Source organism: Sciurus carolinensis, chromosome 12 (genome assembly GCF_902686445.1).
Source record: "Sciurus carolinensis chromosome 12, mSciCar1.2, whole genome shotgun sequence".
NCBI classification, from domain to species: domain Eukaryota; kingdom Metazoa; phylum Chordata; class Mammalia; order Rodentia; family Sciuridae; genus Sciurus; species Sciurus carolinensis.
In genome coordinates this window covers 82,148,348-82,172,443 of record NC_062224.1, presented here as the reverse complement: position 1 = coordinate 82,172,443, position 24,096 = coordinate 82,148,348, and the positions used below count along the sequence as shown (strand labels likewise).

At 44.8% G+C, this 24,096-nt stretch overlaps 1 protein-coding gene across 2 annotated transcripts; it reads right to left on the bottom strand.

Annotated features, from left to right (window-relative positions):
• Window positions 1-15: 15 nt before the first annotated feature.
• On the bottom strand, window positions 16-22,596 carry Pm20d1 (peptidase M20 domain containing 1). 2 transcript variants are annotated; one of them, XM_047521754.1, is made up of 13 exons: window positions 22,349-22,596; window positions 19,546-19,632; window positions 16,660-16,892; window positions 15,893-16,032; window positions 15,387-15,605; window positions 14,779-14,898; window positions 13,731-13,806; window positions 13,244-13,305; window positions 12,943-13,021; window positions 10,091-10,162; window positions 5,997-6,165; window positions 3,721-3,820; window positions 16-2,347 (listed from the first exon to the last, which is right to left on the bottom strand). In XM_047521754.1, the coding sequence occupies exons 1-13, from the start codon at window positions 22,515-22,517 to the stop codon at window positions 2,224-2,226; spliced, it is 1,650 nt and encodes a 549-aa protein (XP_047377710.1). In that variant the 5' UTR covers window positions 22,518-22,596; the 3' UTR covers window positions 16-2,223. The 2 variants fall into 2 exon arrangements, with proteins under 2 accessions (XP_047377710.1, XP_047377711.1); XM_047521755.1 differs by lacking the exon at window positions 15,387-15,605 and adding an exon at window positions 15,192-15,325 and having other exon boundaries at window positions 20-2,347; window positions 15,946-16,032.
• Between the last annotated feature and the right edge of the window lie 1,500 nt (window positions 22,597-24,096).

The window sequence follows — 24,096 nt, the reverse complement described above, 5'->3', positions numbered from 1 at the left end:
TGTATTATTTTCTGTTTCCAAGAACAAAATACCACAAACTGGATGAGTTATAAAGAAAAGAGGTTTGTTTTGACTCCAGATTCTGGAGGTTCAAGGTTCAAGAGTGGGTGGGACAGGGGGAGGTTATCAGGTGGCCCTCTGGTGAGGGCTTTCTTGCTCGCAGAGTACCCAGATGGAGCACACAAAGGCATTTTTCTGTACCTTCTGCTCTCTTTGTTTTTAAACCAGGTGCCATGTGATATTTTGATACACGCATACATTGTGTAATGTTTAAATCAAGATAAAAAACACATCTCTTCAAATCCTCTTCTTAAAATGCCAGCAGTAAAACAATCATGGTGCTCCACCCTGATGACTTTCATCCTAATCACCTTCTAAGACCCCACCTTTAAAGACCAGAGTCAGAGTAAGTTTTCACTCTCTTAAGACCATTCACATATGACTTTGGGGATTAAGTTTCCAACTCGTGAATTCTGGGGAGACACTCAAACCATAGCAGTGGTTGTGAGGATTAAATAAAAGAATTGATGGAAAGTAGATTCCCTCGGTGACTTGGGACCATGTAGGAACTGAGCTCGGGGCCTGGTCACGTGGGTTCGAGCTGATTACCCCCGGCTGGATGTGTAACCACTCTGAGGATCCAATGGTCCCCTTCGAGAGGGGAAGCATTACCTTCTTCATGGGGTTCTTGTGGGGCTCTGCGGAGATAATTGAGGTCTATGGGACTACTTTGTACAGCTCTGCACAAATGTGAAGGATTATTTTTGTTCTTCAGCTTGCCCTCTAACAAAGGCTGAATAAGTACTGAATTGGCCAAAAAAAGGGAGGGCTGGGGAAGGAATGTGAATCTTAGCAGGAGCAGCAAAAAAGCCGGAATAATCCCCACTCTGTGTTTCTAACACTGACAATTAAGACCCAGCTCCAAGGAGCAGCTCACATTCCCAGGAGGGAGGTAAGGAATTGGGGGTTGGGGGGTGCTCAGCGGGGTTATGAGGAGAGGGCAAAGGAACCCACTGCTATCAAGCCCCAGGAAGGCAAGCAAGGTCCTTGCGTGGCGAGGGAAAAAGAGAGGGAGTCTCTCAAGTCCCAGTTCCCTGTGTCTCCCTCTGTGACCCTGACTCCCTTGTGATCCACAAAGTACAGCTCCTGGCCTTGAGCCAAGAAATGCTCTTTCCAATGCCCCCCACCTGGCAGCTACTGAGCAGATTCAAATATGCTCAGGAATGGAGTCCAGGAAAAAAAAAAAAAAAAAAAAAGACAGAAGCTTTGCTGTCGCCTAATGGAGGCTATCTTGTGCCTCCTTCTACCCCACTGGCCCAGGGCAGAGCCCCTCAAGCCAGTCTCCCCCCCACCACTCCTGCATGCCCTCCATTTCCCCTCGATCAGTCTGAACTAGGACCTGGCCAGGGCCAGGGTTCTGCTGGTCCTGAGCTCCAATGAGAGGCTGGGTCATGAGTGCCCTTCCCTGGGAAGCTCAGCCCCGAGATGTGCCAGGGAAATGTTTCCACAGATTAGTGCCTCCTGGGGTGGGACAGCAGCAGCAGGTGGCAGGAACAGGGCAGGGGAGGGAGCAAAGCCCAGAGAGCCCTTGGGAGGAACCCAAGGACAGAGGATTTCTTCTCTAGGCCCCAGCCTTCAGAGACAGGAGGTATGGGGTCCCCCAAAGCCCTCACCTGAGGTTCACCCCTCAGTGTTCAGTTGGTGCTGCACAGATCTCTATTTGATCATTGTGGTGGCAATGACGGTAGCACCCGTTTGACTAAGTCCTGTTCCAGACGTAGAATAAATCAGAGGGTACAGGGAGGAATGCAGAGGCAGGAGAGAAGAGACGAAGAGGCAGCTCATGAGTTTGAGGAGAGAGGGATGACAGGGGAAAGGAATTTCTAGCAAGAAGAGATACAGGAGCCTTGGAGAAGGCAGTCCAGCAAGAGTGCCCTGGATGAACACTTCTATCAGGTAAAACCAGTGGAGAAAAGTCAGGTCTAGAGGTGGAGAAGTGAAATAAACAGCAGAAAGCAGAGGGGTCCTGTCCCTTCCAAGATAGGAGGGACAGGAGGCAGTAAATGCCAGTCAGTTGACTGGCCCTGTCTTAGGTGAGTTGAGGAATGGGCCACATAGTGAGAAGTGGGCGAGGTGAGCCACGTATTACAATGTGGTTTTGACCATGACTCTCATCAACCTTGGGTTTGTCTGGGCACTCCTAGCCCAGCTGGCTCCTTGACTTCACAGTTCATGCAGGTGAGGAATGGGCTTCCTGTCAGTGTCAGAATTCTGGATCAACTCAAAGATGAATTTCACCTGGGTCTGGTAGGCTTGGACAGAGATTTTCTCGTTGACTCCATGGAAGCTGAGGGAAAAACAGATGCATTGTGGGAGGAGGGAAGAGCCCAGTGCTATCTCGCGGGTCTTATTACCCAGCACTCTCCCCACCTCTTTCCATTCTCTGTTATTGCTGGCCTTTGACCCTTGGGGAATGGGAGAAGCCATTTGTGAGGTTTCATTTGACATGTTGGTCATCTCTAAGGGGGCAGATAATGAATCAAATCCTGGGAGTTCAAATCTTTTCCTGCTCTGAGGTCCATTCAATAATTTCCCTTCCAGGGGAGCTATCTTTCTAATTCTCTTTCTCTTAGGATAGAATCCCCAGCTAGACTTTTCTTTAAGCCTACCACCCCCACCCCCTGCATCCCTCAGCTTACTAAGGGCAAGAGAAGGTAGGGAGGGCAATGCCCAGGGCACCTGTTGGGTTCTCTCTTCACCAAGGAACCTTGCTATCAGATCACATGCTCACTAACCTGCCTCCCACAATGGAACACAACAAACAACAGAGTACACTTGTAACCTCAAAGATGGTGGAAAAGAGATAGCTCTCAGCCCTCCCTACTTGGTTTAAAAAACAAAAACATGAAAGCTATTCTTAAGTTCATATTTAAATATTTTTCACTCTGTTTATAGGTGATGTATGATGGGGAAATTTTGTCTGGATATGATAAGTATCAGAATTCAATGGAAATTATCATCCCATACCCCAGGGTTCAGAATTTGCTGACGAACCCACAAAATAGTAGATTACACTCAGAAGTTAAAATTAGTGTCCTATCTTGAATTTCCATAGTATTTCTTCTGAGAAGGCAAACCACATGCCTACAGTTGCCCTCGTGTGTGTTTGCCTTCTCAAAAGAAATACTATGGAAATTCAAGATAGGAGCACTAATTTTTGTAGGTAGAGGAAATGGGGTCCAGGGGGTTAGCATTCTTTCAAAGGGAGGAAGAGCACCCAAAGATCCTAATTCCACCAGGTTCTTGCCAGTCACCTGATTATCTCTATTCTTTTTATTTTATTTTATTTTGTGGCAATAGGGATTGAACTCTGGGCACTCTACCATTAAGCTACATTCCCAATCCTTTTTAATTTTTCAGATGGGGGTCTTGCTAAGTTGCTGAGGCTGGCCTTGAACTTGTAATCCTCTTGTCTCAGCCTCCTGAATCACTGGGATTACAGGTATGTGCCAACCTGCCTGGCTCCATTCTTTGAAAAGAAGGGCAATTCATATAAATTCTGGGCAGTGACAAGACAGGCAATGAAGACAGATGGCTTCTAAGATGTCTCTGTTTTAATTTGCTATACCCTGGCTTCCTCTAGTTTGTGGTCTGAGTGAGAAGGTACAGGTCAGATGTGTCTTCTCTCTCCTCACTGAGGCTCGGATCTGTTCCACTCACCTTTTGAAGGCCTGAGGCTGCAGGTAGACAGGGTTGAAGAGATAGATGCCAGTGGTGAGGTTGGTGTAGTGTCGGCTATCTGTGTTGCCAATACAAGTACCTAGAAAGGGAAGATTAAGAGGAAGAGGGCTTTCCATGAGAAATCAAGCCAGAAAGTGGCAGCAGTCTAAATGGCTGGAAAATTAGGACCCCCCTAGGTAACTATAGGGCAATGGCTGGGCTCACTTATGAGCTATGGCTATGTTTGTTTTGTCTTCCAAGCTGCCCTTTATCAAAACATCAAGAAGCATCATTTTTGCCAGGAACATGGAATCCTAAGGGCATTGGTGAGATAGCCTTTGAATGGTCTGAAACTAAGTGTCCTCTAACTAAGTGACCTCCAGGGAGGTCAATATCTTTATTTCATCCCCACAGCCATGGTCATTTGCTATTTTAGAACTCAAAAATGTGGCTAGGCATGGTGGCACATACCTGTAATTCCAGCAACTTGGGAGGCTGAGGCAGGAGAATCACAAGTTCAAGGTCAACCTTAGCAATCTAGTGAGGTCCTAAGCAACTTAGAGAGACCCTGTCTCAAAATAAAAAATAAGGGCTAGGGATATAGCTCAGTTGTGTAGAGTGCTTGCCTTGCAAGCACAAGGCCCTAGGTTCAATCCCCAGCACTGAAAATAAATAAATAAATAAATAAATAAATAAATAAATAAATAAATGGGGCTGGGATGTGGTTCAGTAATAAAGCACCCCTGGATTCAATTTCCAGTACAAAAAAAAGAAAGAAACCATAAATGTTCTTTATCACTGGGTCTATATTTTGTATGCTAGGTCAGAAATAAACCCTCTGGGGAACTTTACTGCTATAAAATCCAATCTTCTCTAAGTGGAACATGATTTCCTGTCATTCTTATCCTCAGTTTTAGAGTCAAACCTCAGATTTGGAAAGTTCCAGAATGTTTTCTTCTCCTACTCTTCTAAAGACAGAGGAGTAGGTAGGTCACCCATCAAGGGCTGGGATTTATCCCTGAAATGTACAAAAGACACCTCAGAGCATCAATTTAGGTGCAGTGGGATGATTTGAAATGGTAATTTGTGTTTTGTTCTATTTTCTTCTTCTGCTTTCAAATGTAGTTTCATGTGTGGGAGTTTCTGCCGGTTGATATCTGCCCATCTTTTTTTCCTGTAACAGCTTCACTACAGTGATGAGATGACTGTAAGTGTCCCAAAAGATAAAAAAGTAGGGGTTAGGGAATCTTTGAAGGTCAAGAGGGGTAGACCTGAGACTGTGAGGGCCACGGTCCATAGATGTTAGCAGAAATCCATGATTAAACCCAGATAGCAGGAGAGTGGACATAGGCCTTTATACTAGAACATCTCCTCCCACACTGTAGACCAGAGAGTCTCACACTGGTTAGCCATTGCTCATATCAGAACCACCTGGGAGTATTTGTCAGAAAGGTAGGTTCCAGGGTCCCATCCAGATCTGGCTAACTGGAATCTCCAAGAGTGGGTCCAGATGTTCTCTAGGTGATCCTCTTCCACTCTTCATTTTGGAGAACTACCATCATAGATTTGGATGATATGCTAGAAGCCTGAGGTGGAGAGTTGCAAATATTTGGGTCCAGGAGGTTTCTCTGGACTGATAATTGAACCCTGCTGCTGAGCTGTTATCCCAAAGTGAATCAGAACTAGAATCTGGGGGGAATCTTGCCCCTTTGTGACTCTTCCAGAGGGGGAGAATTTTATTTTATTTTATTTTATTTTTATTCCAGATGTTTCTGTTTTTTAATTTATTTTTATTGTAAACAAATGGGATACATGTTGTTTCTGTTTGTACATGGAGTAACAGCATACCATTTGCATATTCATACATTTACATAGAGTAATGATGTTTGATTCATTCCGTTATTTTTTTTTCTTCCCCCCCACCCCTCCCACCTCTCTTTTCCCTCTATACAGTCCCTCCTTCCTCCATTCTTGCCCCCCAGAGGGGGAGAATTTTAAACCAATCCTCCTTTCTCTGCCAGAGGGGCACAGGTCTTTGATAGACTAGGTTAAGTAAGGACCCAGGCTGGGCTATTTAGTTTATTGTTTCTGCTCTTTTCCTGTTTGCTTTCTCACTTCCACCCCAAAGGGAAAATACAGTTCCAGTCCCATCAGGAGGGGAAGAAGCCAGCTGTTTCCAGGATGAACAGCTGGGGTGGGGGGTGGGGCAGTGGACTTTGGATAGGAAACAGTTCCAGCCCCCGCCTCACTCCAACCACAGCTGATGAAGTCATTACCTGGAGTAACAATATTGACTTCCGGGAAGACAGACTGTATGGTCTGGCGGAGCAGCTGGTAGCCCAAGGCTTGGTCATCCGTGGGGCTGATGGGTAGCGGGTCAAAGGCTTTCAACACGTGGAACTGGACTCGGTCATCAGCCACAATGTTCTTGATGAGTTCTAGGACCTCCATTGTGGAAACAAAGAGGATTAGATTTCTTACTGAGCTGCAAGTACCATATGAATTTACATGATCCTGATTTCTCTCCAGCAGAGCCCTGGAGTTTACAGAAAATACCCTTTTTATTTTCGGTACTGGGGATTTAACCTAGGAGTGCTTTACCACTGAGCTACATCCCCAGCCCTTTTTATTTTGAATGTGGTCTCAATAAGTTGCCCAGGCTGGCCTTGAACTTGTGAGCCTCCTGCCTCAACTTCCTGAGTTACTGGGATTATAGGCCTGCACCACCACACTTAAAAGGACTCATAATTTTTAGCAGTAGGACATCAATTTCAACTGACTGGCCATAGCTGGTGTAAGAGATAAGCCTTTCCTACAGCATGGTAGATTTAAGTTAAATATTTGGGAGGCTTGTCTTCTAGTTGTGAGTCAGGTGGGGAAATTTTGTGACTTTCCCCTTAGGTCATGAGCCACAGACTGGGTTAAAGTGCAAAAGAGTCTGCGGAATGGGAATCTTGACAGCAAAGGGGATGATCTTGCTTGTTCCAGAGAGTCCCAGGTGATGAAAGTCCATACATTTTTCTTTCCCTTCTCTGGGCATTCCTGCTTCCTGTTTGTTACCAACTGCACTGGAGCCAGGAAGATGAATGAACTCAACACAGACAAAAGCCAGGAGTTGGGATGCTTGTATTCAAGTCTTCTCTCTTTGCCTCCTTTCCACAGGAAGGAACTTTAAGAAACTCTAGAAAATTCAGCCTAAAATGACTCAAGGCAATCCAACAAAATCTCCGATCCCAGGAAGAATGCAGAGCAGACCCTGATTCTCCCAGTGGCCTACTCATTGAGGGCCATTCAGAACAAACCTCCCTTTCCACATGGTGGCCTGTTAAACTTCTGAAGACTCTTGTTCCTTACAGAGAGGTGTTGGAGCTGATCAACATCTGGAACATGGGAGAGACCAGCGAAAGATGGAGAAGGAGGACTCTTGGGGCTGCCTGTGTTCCCACCAGGCTAGCACGAAGCTCTTTGCATGTGGCCTTAGCCCATGCTCCTGACCCATAGGGCTGGGGCCCTAGGGAGAGCAGTGACCATGATGAACGGGCCTTGTGAGCTTTGATGGATGGAAGTTTTCCATTCCTCTCTGGGCAGCTGGGCAGGGTGGGCCTCGGGATCCCAGGGGTTTCATCAGATAGGCAGGGAAGGAAGGCCTCTGTGGTGGGAGAGAGGAGGGAGAGTGCCAGGACCTGGGGAGACGGAAGCCTGCTGGGTGGAAATCAGCCCTTGCAAAGGGCATGGAGTTGGAATGAGGCTGGAAAAAAACTGGCGGAAAGAAGCTCAGTGAGGGGAATTCAGTGATTTCCTGGCCGTATGAGCCCCTAGGGAGTGGACAAAGGCTGGCACCTGATGAAAAGCAGCAGAGTCAGGGCTCACACTGGTCCTGCCTACGCCCTCACCCAATGCTGGGTGGCTCTGGGCAGGCCAGGACCCACTCCCCGATCTGCAATGAGGAGTGTGTTTCCCTCCCTGTGCGAGGACAGATGAAATTCTCCAGGGGAATAATTTAGGGGAAAGGACCACAGAATGACCCCTCATGATGTGTCAGGGACCCGTCCCTAACCCATCTGATAGTCGTTGGGTTGCCTTTTTTTTTTTTTTTCAATACTCTAATAACTTTTGTTTTCCAAGATAAAAATGATCAGTGTTCTTCATTACAGTAAACCCATGTGCAAGCTGTTGTGTCATTTATAAATCCCTTGGTAAGAGACCAATTCTATTTATTGCAAAATAGAATGTTAGCACTAGAGGATATTTTACAGTTGATCTGATGCAGGCTTCACACTTGAATCCCTGCAAGAGCTTCAGAAATACTGATGCCAGGGTGCATCCTACACCAATTGAATCAGGACCAATTAATCACCAGTTAGTCCAATTTAATCAGATGGGACACTGTCACTGTATTTCCCAGGTGATTCTAATGCACAGTAAGGATCAGCTACCACTGATCTGGTCCAAGCACTCTCATTCTCCAGGTAAGAAAGCTGAGGTACAGAGTGGTTACATGACATCAGTAATGTCACAGAAGTAATTAGTCACACAACTGGGATTAGGATCCAAATCAGATTCTTTCTTATTACATTATCATCTTTCATAACTCTTTCTTCTTATAAAATTAGATCTCAGAATTTGATTCCAAAAAGGGACCACAATTTGGACAAGATTTCCTAGAGCTTCCAGAGACCAGCTATTTAAGAGCCAGCCTGACTTCTGCTATAATGCCAGCAGTTTACTGCTGGTATGACAACTAGATCACCCAGGAAATGAAACCCATCCCTCCCACCATCCTCCCCAGAAAATAGCAGCCTAATTTTCAATGGTTTTCTTTACTGCTTCCATCATGGGTTGCCTTTCTGGTTAATTTTTTTTCCAGTGCTGGGGATCAACCCCAGGGCCTTATGCATGTTAGGCAAGTGCTCTACCACTGAGCTACATCCCCAGTCTATTTTCAGTTCATTTTTGAAGGGTCAGGTTAACCTTTTGAATTCTTTTTGGCTCAACCAGATAAGCTGGCAGATTAGCTTACAGATATCAAACATTTTGTGTAACTTCTGCTCACCCTTAAACTTTCAGCTCAGATGTCACTGACTCAGGGAAGCCTTGCCTGACCCCCAGAGAAGGTCTGGTTCCTTGAAATATTCTCTCATAGCACCAGGTTCCTTTATCATGACACTCATTGCTGCCTAGGAGGTTCCAATCATATTAATAACACTCCAGTTTGTACCTCTGGTTCATGTCTCTCTCCAAACCTGAGGTATTTATAATTGCCTATTAAAATGTTATACACGTCTTGAACCTCAAAACCATTGTATTTCTCTTTGAACTTGCTCTTCTTCCTGAATTTGCAATCTTGATCAAAGGCATTAGTGCCTGTTCAACTACTCAGGTTAAAGACTTTGGAGCCATCTTGCCATTCATTACATATCCGTATACATACCCTATCCCGTTAAACCTTTCTCTCTTGAAAGGGAATGCTCCTTCTTCACCCTGTGACCATGGCCTCAGTTCAGACCTTCACATGCCCTGCCTGAGACATTGCGGTAGCTTTCTGTCTCTACTCCAGTATGTCCTCTGCATTGCCACAACATTATTTCCCTCACACCAAATCTATCATGGTGCTTTCTGAAGATTTCTGAAAGTTCACTCCTGTCCACAGATTAGAGTTCCAGTCCTTAGCATGGCACACAAAGCCTCCATCCCCAAGCTAACAATTCCATCTTCTACCAAATTTTCATCTCCTACTGTTTTCCCCCAGTTTATCTTCCTCCTTAGTAACAAGGAATGTCTTACTTCTAGAAAATTCCTAGTGATCCTTTAAGGCCCCTACTCAAATTTCCAGAGGTCAGAAGAGGTTTTTGTTGACTCTTTAAGGTAGCATCAGTCTCCCTTGCAAAGGTCCTATGGTAATTTGTTCGTCCCTAATTGTTACAATCATAGTGTCAAGCTGTGGTAAGAACACTCTGGAACTGGACTGCTTGATGTGCACTCATTGAGTGTACTGCTCAGCTGCTCCGTTGCTTTCTCTCACCAGGCCAAAGAGGATAACGCAGTTGCCACTTCACCGTGTGGTGGTGAGGACCTGATGAGTGTGTGCACGTGATACCTCAGGATGCTACCTAACACATGGCAATCCTGCTGTATATACTTACTACTATTGCTATAATTCATATGTACTTGTCTCCTACCCCCAGACTCCAAGTTCCCCAAACCAGAGGTCTCCTGTCTTAGCCAAGTAGCAATAGGACACCTTTAAAACAAAAGGTGTAGCTTGAACAAAGGAGAGACTAGCTCTGTCCTATGATCATAGTTTAACCCAGGTCCTAAGGGCCCCACCTCTTTGATGATGAACCTGTTGTCTGGAACATATGACACGTACCTCCGTGACTGTCTGTGTAGGGTGAATCCGGATGTTGACTGTGGCCTTGGCCACTGGGGGGATGACATTCACCTAAGGAGAGAACCACAAACCCTGGCCTGAGCCAACCTCAAGTTTTCCAAAGCTCAGCTCCGCCCAGGAAATACCAGTTACCATCAACAGGGGCAGAGTAAGCTGATTTGATTTAAAGAAACTGCATTTAATATTTTTAGTCGGCCCTTGTCTTCTCTGGGTCATTGGCATGTGGTTATATTCAGGCCAGATCTCCATGTTTCTTGGTCCTGGAGGGAGTCAGAGCTGCCCAGATAGGATTGCTTTCCTGTGATGGCCCTGTGTTGTGCCATTGGGAGCCTTCTGTATGCACTTTCTCAGGGCCATCTGGACATTAATGGGCTTCCGTCATAGTGTGTTTGAACCTTATGAGGATAATGTTGGGGTGGGGGCTTCTCATGCCCAGTTGTGAAATATGACTCTGTTTTTTTGTCTGAAGAAGGACACAGGACTACTAGGAGAAGATAGACTTTGGAGAGATTATTTTTCCTTAGAGACTGAGAGAGAACAGGTTCCCCAACTGTATGTCTTTTTTTGAATAGGTATGGTGCATAAAAACACTCGGCTAGGGAACGATGAACTGGGCTGTTCCAAATTGGCTGTGTGAGCCAGGCAGGGTGGCATACACCTATAATCTGAACAGGAGGTTGAGGAAAGAGGATTATGAATTTAAGGTCAGCCTGCAATTTAGTGACACCCTGTCTCAAAATAAAAAAATAGAAAGAGCTGGGGATGTAGCTCAGTGGTAGAGTACCCCTGAGTTCAATCCTCAGTACTTTAAAAAAATTAGCCATCCATCACAAATTGGCTGTGGGATTTTTAATAACTGCAACCTCTTTGTGCCTGTTTTCTTATCTGGTAAGTGGGACAGTAATACTCCTACAGATCTTAAAAGGATCAAATGGAGTTAACAGATGTGAAAGCAGTCTGAGGATGAAAACACCATTCAAATGCAAGGTCACAGTACTGCTATTCTGGTGAACACTACAGGCAGCTGGTACAGATGACCTGAGTCAGGTTACACCCTGAACTCACTGGTCAGCTATGCCAGGAATTGATTCTGAAGCACCATTTACTTATATCCAACTTGAGCTCCAGGTTACAAGAACTTCTCAAGGTCACACTGTACTCTTGTGGCATGGTGCCCCCAGAAGTTGTGATGGTGGTACTGATAGTTATAGGAGTAGTATAACTTCCTTCAAGATTTCAGAAAGGGACCCAGGCACAATGGTGTATGCCTGTAATACCCGCAATTTGGGAGGCTGAGGCAGGAGGATCACAAATTCAAAGCTAGCCTCATCTACTTAGCAAGGCCCTTAGCAACTCAGTGAGACCCTGTCTCAAAATAGAAAAATAAAAAGGGTTGGGGATGTGGCTCAGTGGCTAAGTACCCCTGGGTTCAATTTCCAGTTTGGGGAAAAATTTTTTTCAGAAAGGCCTATTTGTATGTGCAGCTAGGATTGGACCTTTTAAGAGAGATGCCCCTTAATGGCCAATCTAAATGGAAGTGAACCAATTTGCTGAAAAATAATTTTGGAATAAAAATTTATCAAAGTATTGAATAAACTAAAACTTGTTTCTAGAAGAGTAAGTTTCACATAGAAATTAAGAATCAGGCAGGGTGGCTCATACCTGTTATCTCAGTAACTTAGGAGGCTGAGGCAAGAATTACAAGCTTGAGACAGCCCTGGCAATTTAGTAAGATCCTGTCATTAAAAAAAAAAAATCCCCAAACAAAAGACACCAAAAACCCAAGAATCAAAAATCAAAATACCAAAAACAAACAAACAAACAAACAAACAAAGGGCTAGAGATATAGCTGTAATAGGGTACCCCTCTGTCCAATCCCTACTATGCACCCCCCAAAAAAGAAAGAAAGAAAGAAAGGAAGGAAGGAAGAAAGAAAGAAAGAAAGGAAGGAAGGAAGAGAGAAAGAAAGAAAATCATGTTTGCTAAGCATAGCCAATATTTCATAGATTTTGGGAAATGATGATATATAAGTTTTAAGTGTTGTATATCTGTCACACATAAGATAGATTTTATTTATGGCAGGTGAGTTTCTCTTTCAGTATAGAGTAACACTGAGAGAGTACATTAATTATTCATTAGTTATGTGGATAAATCTTTCAAAACATAGGGAAGACTTAAAAAAAAAGATCCTTGATGGTAAAAAGCTTAGAAAACTTCAGTCTACATGAACAAGGTGCTAGGTAAATGTAGTCTGTTGAATTACAACTTTAGTACAGGTTACAAGAGCCAACTCCCAAATAACCCTTTTGCACACTAGTGTGTGTGTGTGTGTGTGTGTGTGTGTATATATATATATATATTTTTATATATATATATTTTTTTTTTTTTGGCATGGGGTAGACCCAAAAGGTAGCATTTCCACTAAAATGTGCGAGCATACACACACACACACACACACACACACACACACACACACACATTTTTCTGGTAAACCCAGGGGTATTCTACAACTGAGCTACATCCTCAGCCTATTTTTTGTTTTGAGACAGTCTTTCTACATTGCTGAGGCTGGCCTTGCTTGTGTTCCTTCGGTCTCAGTCTCCTGAGTTGCTGGGATTAGAGGCATGCGGCACTATGCCCTGCCATATATAAAAAATTTGGTCAACAATTTCAGAGGGTTTGAAGACCTTGACCAGACCTTGCCTTTGAGGCTTACCCAGTGATGTCACAGGACAGTTCAATATGGGCCTATTCAAATTATAGTCAGAGAAGGAAGAAGCCCTAGATAGAGCTGAGAGATGGAGGTGTATGGGAAAGCCAGGTCATGTTACCTTGACTCCTGCATTGAACATGGTAAGCGCTGTGGTGGTCCTGACCATTGCATTGGTCATCTCATTTTTCTCCAGTATCCTAAAGCAAAAAGACTAAGGTCAGACATTAGGAAGAACTATCCAATGAGGAAAGGAAGTTCACTCACTTTTCCTGAACCTCGAAAATCTTTAAGGCTGAGAGAGACATCCTATACGTGGATTTGATGTAGTGTCTGTGGCTGAGTTGATTAGTCAGGTTCAAGTGAGACAAGGGGAGGTACAGGTTTGGGTGTGGGGTGCAGAGGAAGATAAGAATGCTTACCTGCTTACCAGAGGCTGAAACAACCACAGGTTGCTCAAGACTATATTGAGAGGAAAGGGAAACTGAAAGGGAAAGAGTGAGGTTAGCAGGATCAAAGGGCTCAGCACCATAGCGTCACTGTTCCTGCAGTTGTCTCTTCCTACTTCAGACCTGCCAAAGGCCAGGAAAGCAGTCAGTTCATTTGACTCAATCTCTGCTAGAGAACTAGGCAATTTCTGCCTGGCTGGGTTAACTGATTGGCCAGAACGATTGTTCAGCAACCTCTAGGCTGAGTGGGAACCAAGTCCCAAAGGGTGCCTGGGTGAATTAGGTCTCAGGGTCGCAGGTATGCCAGATTCCTCATCTTGGCTCAACCACTGACTGTGGTTAGGTGAGAATGGGCAGAGCACTGGTCAGCACGAGGGCCCTTTTATTACTCCAAAGGTGACTTCTTTGCCACCATTTCATTCCCCTCCATGACTGGTGAGGAGTGCACTCCTTCCCGTACCTCGCTTGCCATTTGCTGCAATGCTGTCTTCAAGAGCCCACTTCCAAACATGTTTGGCATTGGTGTCTGCTCCAGTCTGGAAGAGAAACAGTTCTCGGGACTTAGCTAACCCTAGTCAAAGATCAACACCCTGAAGAGGAAGAGGGAGATAGGCAGAAGTGTTACCCATACTGGTTAGGAGTTCTGCCATCCATGTCCAAATCATCTCCACCACCCAACCATTCTGAAGAAATCAAGTACTCACATGACCACCTCCACCTCACTAGCAGGAGCTTTTCCTGTTCACCATGTCCAAGTCAGAGTCCCTTGTTACTCACCTCACCCTATTCCCCTCTCTGACATCCTGTCTCATAGTACCTACGACACTGGGGCAGAATTGTCAGCCTCCTCTGCTAATTGTGAGTTCCTGGAGGACATGGATTATTTCATTCCTTACTGTACACCTTTCCCCTGGCACAGAGCCTTGACCATGAGAGCTATTCATTTTGTATTTGTTTTTTTTTTTTTTTTTTTTTTTTTTGCGGTACTAGGGATCGAACTCAGGGCCTTATGCTTGCAAGGCAAGCACTCTACCAGCTGAGCTATCTCCCCAGCTTCATTTTGTATTTGAATGCAAGTAGTTCTCTTTCCCATTTTGCTAAGACAACCCAACCATAGGTGAGTGTTGGTATAGACCCTGCTGTTCTCATCCACAGTCAGCAACCCTTTATTTATCTTTGTCCTCTTCCCAGGGAAGACAGAATTTAGCCGGTTCTACTAGTCATTGATGATCTGTGATTTCAAACTGCTTAGCTGGACTCTGGACTACTGAGCTACCTGGCCTAGCTTTGATCTGCTGGTCTCTGCTTGCCATAGGGATGCACGGATGGATCCTCTTCTGACCCAGCCCTTGTCTGGGCACTGGTAGCTGGGTCCCTCCTGTGGCCTGCACCAAGGCTTCCTAGCTCAGCTTCAGGGAAGGAACTATATCCTTCTTGAACCCAAAGTGGAAAAGTGCCGGGTCTTCATTCCCAAGTCTCACATGGGTCCAGGTCCAGGAGCTACTTACCTGCTGACAGCAGCTGAGAGGATGCCAATGCTTGTCTCCTTCGGAGGAGCCGAAGAGTGGCCTGAAGTTGTGTTTACTTGCAGCATGAGGTCAATTGCACCCTTCTCTGAGACTGAAATCCTGTGGAAGAATATCAGAGATGGCCCTTCTGATTTCTTCTCACCACAAATTGACCTATAGGTCCACAGGACATTCTGCATGGTCTGGTGGGCTAGGAGGATGGCTTCATATTGTTTTAAGAAATCTACACTAGAGGAGCAAAGAAAGGGGAAACCCAGGACAGGCTGAAGATCAGGGTGGTTAAGGCAACAGAGGTAAAATGGAGTCTCAGCTTGGCTTATAGATACCAGGCTGGGGTCCCCTCAAATGGGGTGGAAACTTCTTCCAAGATGGGGAATGGGTGCTTTACTCACATGGCAAAGGGCTTATTGAGCTTGGAAATGAACCCATCCAAGATGAAGCCACCCTCATCTACAATGAAGGCTAGTTGGACACCCCTGGCCTGTAGCAGTGCTGAGATCTTTTGAGCCCCATTTGTCCCCGACACCTGTAGACATTGAACCCAGAGTCACAGTCCTTCTTGACCAGAAACAGACCTCCATAGATACCTGAGACAGTTCTGTTTTACAGAATACTGGAATGCTAGAGCTGGAGGGACCCAGCCCCTCTCATTTTCACAATGAAGAAACTGGGACCCAGAGAGTACAGTGATTTGTCCACAAAGTGGCACTCCTGGAAATAAAACACCGTCATTGATTTCCCTGTTTGGTTCTTTTTCCATTACACCAATGTTTTGCAGGGTGCAGTTGATGGTGCAGTTGAAGTACCTGCCTCCCCCAGTAGGGGCCCTAGAGATAGGTTTAGGGTGAGTTGCCTCTACCTCCTCATCATGGCCCAGAGCAATGAAGAAAGATCTTCGAGGCTTGTAGTTCCTGCCTTCCTCAGATATCACCACAGAATTTGCTAAATATTCAGATCTATGGCACAAAGACCCAGGAACCTGAGATTTGGTCATGGTCCTTAGATAGTTCTGGCCCAGACACACAGAGAAGTTGGCAAGCCACTATGCCGTATCAGAGACCCTGGAAGAACACGATGGACTTGGGTGAAGTACCTGCCTCCCCCAGTAGGGGCCCTAGAGATAGGTTTAGGGTGAGTTGCCTCTACCTCCTCATCATGGCCCAGAGCAATGAAGAAAGATCTTCGAGGCTTGTAGTTCCTGGTCAGTAGGAGTTCCAAGGCCTGAAGGATTGCCTAGGGTTCAGAAGTATCATGGAAGAGAAGAAAGACTTATTATCTGAGTAGGGTATCAAAGACAGCTTCTTGAATCAGGGCAGGTGGAACTAGATTTCATAGAGTCTCTTTAAAGAATAAATTTGCAGGTCCTAGGGGACTAGATATGAGGAAGCAGAACTCTGAATAAAACATTCCTCTGGAGAAAAGAACCAATTTATCGGTGTCAGAGCTGAAAGGGTTCTGGGGGACTATCTACTTTAATTCATATATAGTTGAGAAGTCAAGATCCAGAAAAAGGAAGTGACTATCAGGCATGGTGGTCCATGCCTGTGATCCCAGTGATTGGGAAGCTGAGGCAGGAGGATCACAAAGCTTGAGACCAGCCTCTGCAACTTATAGATATCCTGTCTCAGAATAAAAAATAAAAAGCCCTGGAATGTAGTTTAGTAGTAGAGCACCCTGGGTTTAGATCCGTAGTACTAGAAAAAAAATTAAAAAAGGAAGTGACGACTGATGGCTGGAACCCAGTCCTCCTGGAACCAGGATTTTTCCTATCATAACCTCCTTCCTCCCAGAAGTCAGCCATACACTCCATTCCCAGTTTGATCTTTAGGGCCCCAAGGCAGAGGAAACAGCGTTTCAGACCATCACAGAGTTCTTGTTGTCCAGCGTTCCCCGACCATGGATGAAGCCATCACGCTCCAGCCCCGAGAAGGGGGGCACTTCCCAGCCTTCTTCAGGGGCAGGTACCACGTCAAAGTGAGCCAACAGCATGTAGGGCTGCAGGCTGGGCTCTGAGCCTTGGACAGTGAACAGGTGGCTATAGTTTCCCACAACTTCATGCTGGATAAAGTTGGTTTTGAACACTGTAGGAAAGACTGGACACCAAGGGAGAAAAAGCAGGAGAGAAAACCAGGTTTAACAATTGCCTTTGGATCTGTTTCTTGATTGCTCACTGTCAGGCGCCTATCATCCGCCATTCGCCTGCCTCTCGCCTGTCCATCGCCTGCCTTACACCTATCCATCACCCAACGCACCAGGTTTACCTCCCGATCATCCGACAACAGTCAGCAAACTGATCGCCGACTGCCAGTGGAGCACCAGCTGCCTGCTGTTGCCTGGAAGTTCACCATCACAGTACTTGCAGGTTTGATTACACGTGGCTGCCACCATTTTGAGACAACAGCCAGGCCCCGTAGGACCCCTGGCCAGACTGACTGAGCCCCATCTCCAGGATCCCTCAGCCAGACCGATCACTCCCTGCCTCTGGGACCCTCACATCCACTGACTGCTCCCTGCCGCCAGGACCCCCAGACCAACTGATTGCACCTGGCCTCCAGGATCCCACAACCACACCAAACACATCAGACATCCAGGACCCCTGCCGGACCAACTGCATCCCGTCTCCAGGACCTCCAGCTGACCACGTCCACCCCTGAGCTGCAGCTCCCCATTTGCCAACACATTTGGAAGCCAGAGCGGCCATCTTGGATAATCCTGGAAGCCATAGCTCCGATCTTTAGGTGGCGCAAAACCCATCCTGAGACGCCTGCTGGAGGCTTGAAGCTCATTGTCAGGTACCTCTCCTGCATTAGGCTACTGAAGACTGGGAGGTTTCATTACTATATGACTGTTATACTGTATATTTTCTTTTTTCTCCTTATTGAAAAAGTTTAAGTTTTTATTTCTTTACTTTTCTTGCTCTCTTTTCCTTTTGTTTACCTGTTCCCTCAGAGTCTCTTTCTCCCTTTTTTGCATGCTGACATCCGATTTCTTTGGATTACACTCTCACCCTTTCTATTTTCTAGAACTTCTGTATATTCTTTTCTTATCCCATTAACAGTCACATTCTACATCCCTCTGCATCCTGTTTGTCCTCCATTAGAAACTGCAGACCTTATTGCAAATCTGTTTGTTTTACTGAAGATAATATTTGAACTCATTCTGTTTACTATGACAATTTTGTTGTTGTCCTCATAGGGGCTATTTGGTCTAGGATTGCATAGTGTCTGAATTGGGCACTGCTAATATTGATCTCCCCTTAAAAAAGGGGTCTTGGAAACCTATAGGGCCATTATAAGCCTATGGGGGAAATCTGCATACCCCAGATCTGCACTGCTAGAGGGGAAGATACATGAACAACATGAAAAAACAGTTGCCTTTGGCCTTCTTATTATTTTGTGCTATTTTTTAAAATGTGCATCCTCCTTTAAGAAACCTCTGGGACAAAGTTAGTCTAAATTTTGATCTGCCTGTTCAATCTCTGAATTTCCTATTCCACATATTTTGATGTGTTGTTACCATGTAATGACATGCAAAGTTTCCACTATCTCCAGACCTGGCTCAGTCTGACCTGTAAAATGCTACTACATACAGAAATCTCTGCAGTTGAGGATTTTGTTAAATTTTGAACATAGTAGTTCCCCATATACAAATTACTTAGAGCCAAACATGAGCCCTAAAATTTGGAGTTATTTTTCTTTTAAGAAAACATCATTTTTACAGTTTGTGTTATATGGAGATAAAATATACTGTGTTTGGCACAAGGTCACACTTCTGCATGCAGGTGTAGATTCCCCACGGTTAATTATTCAGATTATTGGTAGATCTTAACACAGGTGGCCTTAGATTCATGTGAGAAATAGCTTATATCTCCTTCTGGGCTTTATTGGAAGGATCCACATATTTCTCTTCAGATACCTAGAAACAAAATGGAAGAAGAATGTGGTTTTAGTGTGTCACAAAGATAATCTAGTTTACTGTCACTGTGCATTTCTCCCTTTTTATCAGCTGTTTGGTAAACATTGCAGCCTGTTCCTCCAATCTGATGACTTAGCCATTTTTCCCAGAGTGCTGACAGGGGGCAACTTCCTGCTCCTAGGCCAGATTCTGCCCCCTGACAACTTTGGAGGGGCTGCTTTTTATAGAACTTAGGAGGGGGTCCTCACTGGTCTCCATGAGATTTTCACAGGTGGGCAGGGGAATTCTAATGCTCCTTTTCTCTTTGGATCTATCCTTCTTAGCTTGTACTCCAGGGGTGATGGGGATGAAGGGAGGAGGGCTAATGTGACAGCCCAGTGTCAACTCTCTAGAGGCTCAGAAATGTGTTAGTAATGAATCTGAGCAGGCCTCCATAGGTGGAGTGCATGCATGGAGTGCAGGTGTGCATGTGCAGGTAGGGATGGAGACACATGGGGCATAGGTCTGAACATTTGCACAGGTGGGAGGAATTCCTAGTTCTATCTTTTGATTATGTAATTTTGTCTAATGACACATATTTAGGGCAAAGATTGGGAGAGTTCAAACTGCAATCTGACAATTACATGGCTTAGTTCTTCAAAGGGAAAACCTATAGTCCTATTCTGCCTCCATTGGGATTCTCCCTTTTATACTTTCCCACTATGTGCAAACTCAACAAAGACCTCTAGGAATTACAGTTTTCTCTGATCAATGACAAAATATGCTTCTTTATCACCTTGTCAAAGAACCATGTCCAGCCCTACCACTCCTCACCCACAGTGGGCAGCTGACCTTCACGAATGTATTCTCCAAACTCAACCAGGGCTGTGGTGTTGGACTCCTCGTGGCTAAAAGACACAGTTGGAATCTGGATGGCACCTGTCAGAGTTAAAGTCAGAGATGGAATATTATAGATGATATGGATTGAGCATTCTTGATTAAAAAAAACACACAAAACAAAACAAAACAAAAAACCCTGAAAGCCCAAGTGCTCCAAAAACTAAAAATATTTAAGTGTCAACAGGACATTCAAAGCATTTTGGACTTTGGAGCATTTCAGATTTAGGATTTTCAGATTAGGGATGCTCAAATGGTAAAGTCAATGTAAATATTCCAAAATATGAAATGCTCCAAAATCTGAAACACTTTTTTTGGTCCCTTTTGCATAAGGGATAGTCAACCTGTAACAACCATTAAAAAAAAATTAATTTTAGGTGGACACAACACCTTTATTTTGTTTATTTAGTTTTTATGTGGTACCAGGGATTGAACCCAGTGCCTCACATGTGCTAAGCAAGTGCTCTACCACTGAGCTACAACCCCAGCCCCAACAACCATTGTTTTTCCCCAAGTCTTCTGTGTATGAGTTGTTTATTTTTATTTCTAATAGTACCAGGAGTGCTTTACCACTGAGGTATATCCCAGTTTTATTTTGAGACAGGATCTTACTAAGACCTTGAGTCTGCAATCTTCCTGCCTCAGTCTCCTGAGTTGCTGAATTACAGGCATGTGCCATCTCACCTGGTTTAGAAATTTATTTTGCATTCATTATTTATTCCAGAGGGCAAAACAATCCTGTGAGGACATCATTGTTGTTTTCCCTAATTTGAAAATGAGGAAACAAACTTAGAGAGGTTAGGTGAGCTGCTGGAGATTGCCCAGCAATAAGGAGCAAAACTGGAATTTAAAAGCAGGTCTTTTGAGTTTGTTTAAACAAATATAATTCTTTAAGGAAAACTAAGTCCAAGACAGGAGAGAAGTAAATTTTGGTCTCTGACCCTGAATGGAAAGTTAATACAAATTGCTTCCTAAGGCCTCACTCTGCCTCTTAAATCATCACTCCCTTTGATGAGTCTAGGTTTTATCAGTCTCAAGGTGCCCACTGTCCTGGGCCCCTACATCAATGAGGCTTGTATGCTTGTCTGTGTAGAGGGTACATTGTTCCTCATGAACTGGCTCCTCCAGAGTCTCAGTGACCTTTCAACCAAGTCAACATTTTGGGCACATGATGTCTGGGGAAATGAGGATTAAGATGCTCCTAAACAGGTTCTTCAGTCATTAAATGGTTTCATCCTACCCAGGTGTTTCAGTTCCTGAATTGTCATGAAGCTCATCCCTTTAAATCTTGAAGTCTTTAAAGACTGAAAGAATCCATTGTCAAACTAAACACCACTGGGGGAAACACAATGAGTCATGACAACATCTGATTATATAGTCACCTGAGAACACTGCTCAGACACACTCACTTGGACCATCTTGGTCTCCAGGGAGTGCCTCTGAATGACAAATAGACTTCTATGTTCAGTTTTGCTAAGGTTCCTCCCTATAATATCATAGTCTACCACATAGATGGGAAATTCAAGGTTCAAAAGCATTAAAACTGCCTATCCAAGAGTTCAGAACTCAGATGTTTTGCACCTTGTTAAGAGTTCTAAGCCACATTGTTATTAGGTCTTTTCTCTAGGTTTGTTTTTGTTTTTGAGTGTGTGGTACTGGGGATTGAATCTAGTAGCGCTCAGCCTCCAAGTCACATCCTCAGATCTTTTTTAAAATTTTATTTTGAGGCAGGGCCTCACTAAATTGCTCAGGTTGGCCTGGAACTTGTGATTTTCCTGCCTCAAGCTCCTGAGTAGCTGGATTACAGGTGTGTGCCACCTACGAAGTCCTACCTCAGGTTCTTAGGTAAGCATTTGCCTTCTGTGCAAAGAGAATCTGAGCAACTGCCCAGTAACTTTCAAAAAACTATTTATACTATGCTTAGGGAAAGCCCTCTCTGCCTCCCAGGACTATCACTCCAGCACGTGCACAATCCATCTCCAAACAGAGGGGTTAGCATTTGTTCCCTACATCTGCCTGCACATGTTTATGTAGGCAGTTTCTCTTAATCCACTACTTAATGAAAGGGAAAAGACTGGAGTGAAGCCCAGTGGGAGGAAGGATCTCATTATCCCACAGGATCTAGCACTCAACAGAAACTTTTCTCTTTCCACCTGGAAAACAGATTAGGATGAATGAGTTGTCAGCATTGTTAGGCTCTTCCATTAGAAGAGGGAATTGGGAACATCCCACACCCCAGGAACATTCCACACCCCTAGAGCAATCTGGAACCCAGTGAAACCTATAGGACACTAGATGTTGACATCCAATGCCCATTCCCTGTTGTGGGACCTGGAGAAGGTCACTTGACCTATGCCTCAAATTCTCTCCTCTAGAGATAACACAGAGATCATTTAGTTTTAAGATACCACAAGGATTTAACAGACATGAAAATTTTCAAAGTCTGAAAGTGCTGTTCAAACAAAAGCTGTTGTAACACTGGAGACAGTGTAGGGTGGGAGGCGGACATGACAAGAGGAGCGAAGGTTGAAGCCTCTAGGCGAGGCAGGAAGCACCAGAGTGGAGTCGCAGAAACCAGGTCCGGGGGAAGAGTGGCAACCCCAGGTCAGGGCATGAGGTACTGGGACCGGGGCTGGGTGTGGGGAGGAGCTCCGACTTGAGCAGCGGCCCTTCTGCCAAGGGAAACGGGGGTCATGGGTTGACCGCAGAACCGGGGGACCCACGTCTGAACGTGTCGGTGAAGGGGACCCAGGTTCACCTTTCAGCGCCTCTTTCATAGCGACGTGCTCCTCTTCGCTGAACTGAGAAGGGATTCGCGACGCCCCCTGAAACTCCCTGCCCTTCAGGTCATTGGACCTGGAGACGGGGGCAAAAACCAGCAGCAACACAGCCGTCAGGGCCATCACGCAAACGTTACACCGAGTCATGCTTCTCTGGAGTCTCTGCTACCAGTCGGCCGCTGAAGTTTGGACCTAAACGCCCAGATCGCCTGTCTTGTCCTGTCACTCTTCCAATTCTCGCTGTGCTTTAGCTCCACCCCATTCCTAGATCTGACCAATCATCTCTTGGCTTGGGCTGCGGAACAACCAATCGACGCAACGACCCCGCCCCAGCCCCCGCAAGGCCTTTTGGGGGTTGTGGTTTCTCGCCCAGTAGCAGATTAGTGAAGGGCAGAGTTGAGGCAGGGCTTCAGGTGAGAGTCAAGGTCTTGCCCGCACTTGATTTTTCTGCTTTGAGGTACTAGTAAACGTCTTACTGCATGTCCGCAAATCCAATTAAAGAGAGAAAAAGCAAAATAAGATGAACAAAATTTATCAGACCTTAATATGTTTTTTTGGTTTATTCTGAAGTTTAGGACAATTCATTCCCTAGGCTCTGTGGGGGAGCTCTGCGGGTTCCAGGCTTGAGTTCATCTGACATAGAAAGATAATTGCCCTGTTTATAGATATTGCTTTGAAATACCAACTTACCTGGGTGTGGCGGCACACTATTCTAATCCCAGCAACTTGGGAGGCTGAGGCTGGAGGATTGCAAAGTCAAGGCCAACCTCAGTAATTTAGTGAGGCCCTCAGCAACTTAGTGAGACAGTAAGAAAAAATCAGAAAGAAAGAAATACCAGTTTACCAGCTTAGTGGGTTTGCTCCTACTCAGGTATTTCATTGAAAGTTTTGTTTTTGTACTGGGGATTGAGCCCAGGTTGCTTTATACACTGAGCTACCTCCCCAGCCCTTTTTATTTTTATATATTGAGACAGGATCTTGCTAAGTTGCTGAGGGCCTTGCTAAATTGCTGAGGCTGGCCTTGAACTTCCAATCATCCTGCCTCAGCCTCCTCAGTTGCTGGGATTACAGGTGTGTACCATTTCACCCAGATTTAAAATATCCTTATATTAATGCTAAGTATGCCTGTTTGTTCCTCTAGGCAAGTTACACTAAGACTGAAGAATTTTTAGGTTACTGTAAATATATTTAAGAAAGTTTTGGCATATGGTAATTTCCACTTTCCATGGTTTTATTTACCCTTGGTCAACTGTGGTCCAAAAATGTTAAATGGAAAATCCAGACATAAACAACTAAATAAATTTTTACTTGCTTGTCATTATAAGTAGCATGGTGAAATCTTGTCTTATCCCTCTTCTTCTCACACAGGATGTGAAACCATTCCTTTGTCCAGTGTATCCACACTGTGTAGACTGCTTATCCATTAGTTACTTAGCAGCAGGCTCAGTTATCAGATTGACTTGTGGTTTTGCAGTGCTTGAATTCCAAAGTAACCCTTTTTACTGAATAATGGTCCCACAGCAGAAGAGTAGTGAGACTTGCCAAAGAGAAGATTTAAAGTCGTCCTTTATGGAAAGGTAAAAGTTCTTGACCTTATAAGAAAAGGAAAAATATGGTATGCTCAGGTTGTTAAGATTTACATAATTTGTTTGTTATTTATTATAGAATAAATCTTCTGTGAAGTTTTGAAGAAGGGAAAGGAAATCCATACAAATTTTGCTGTTAG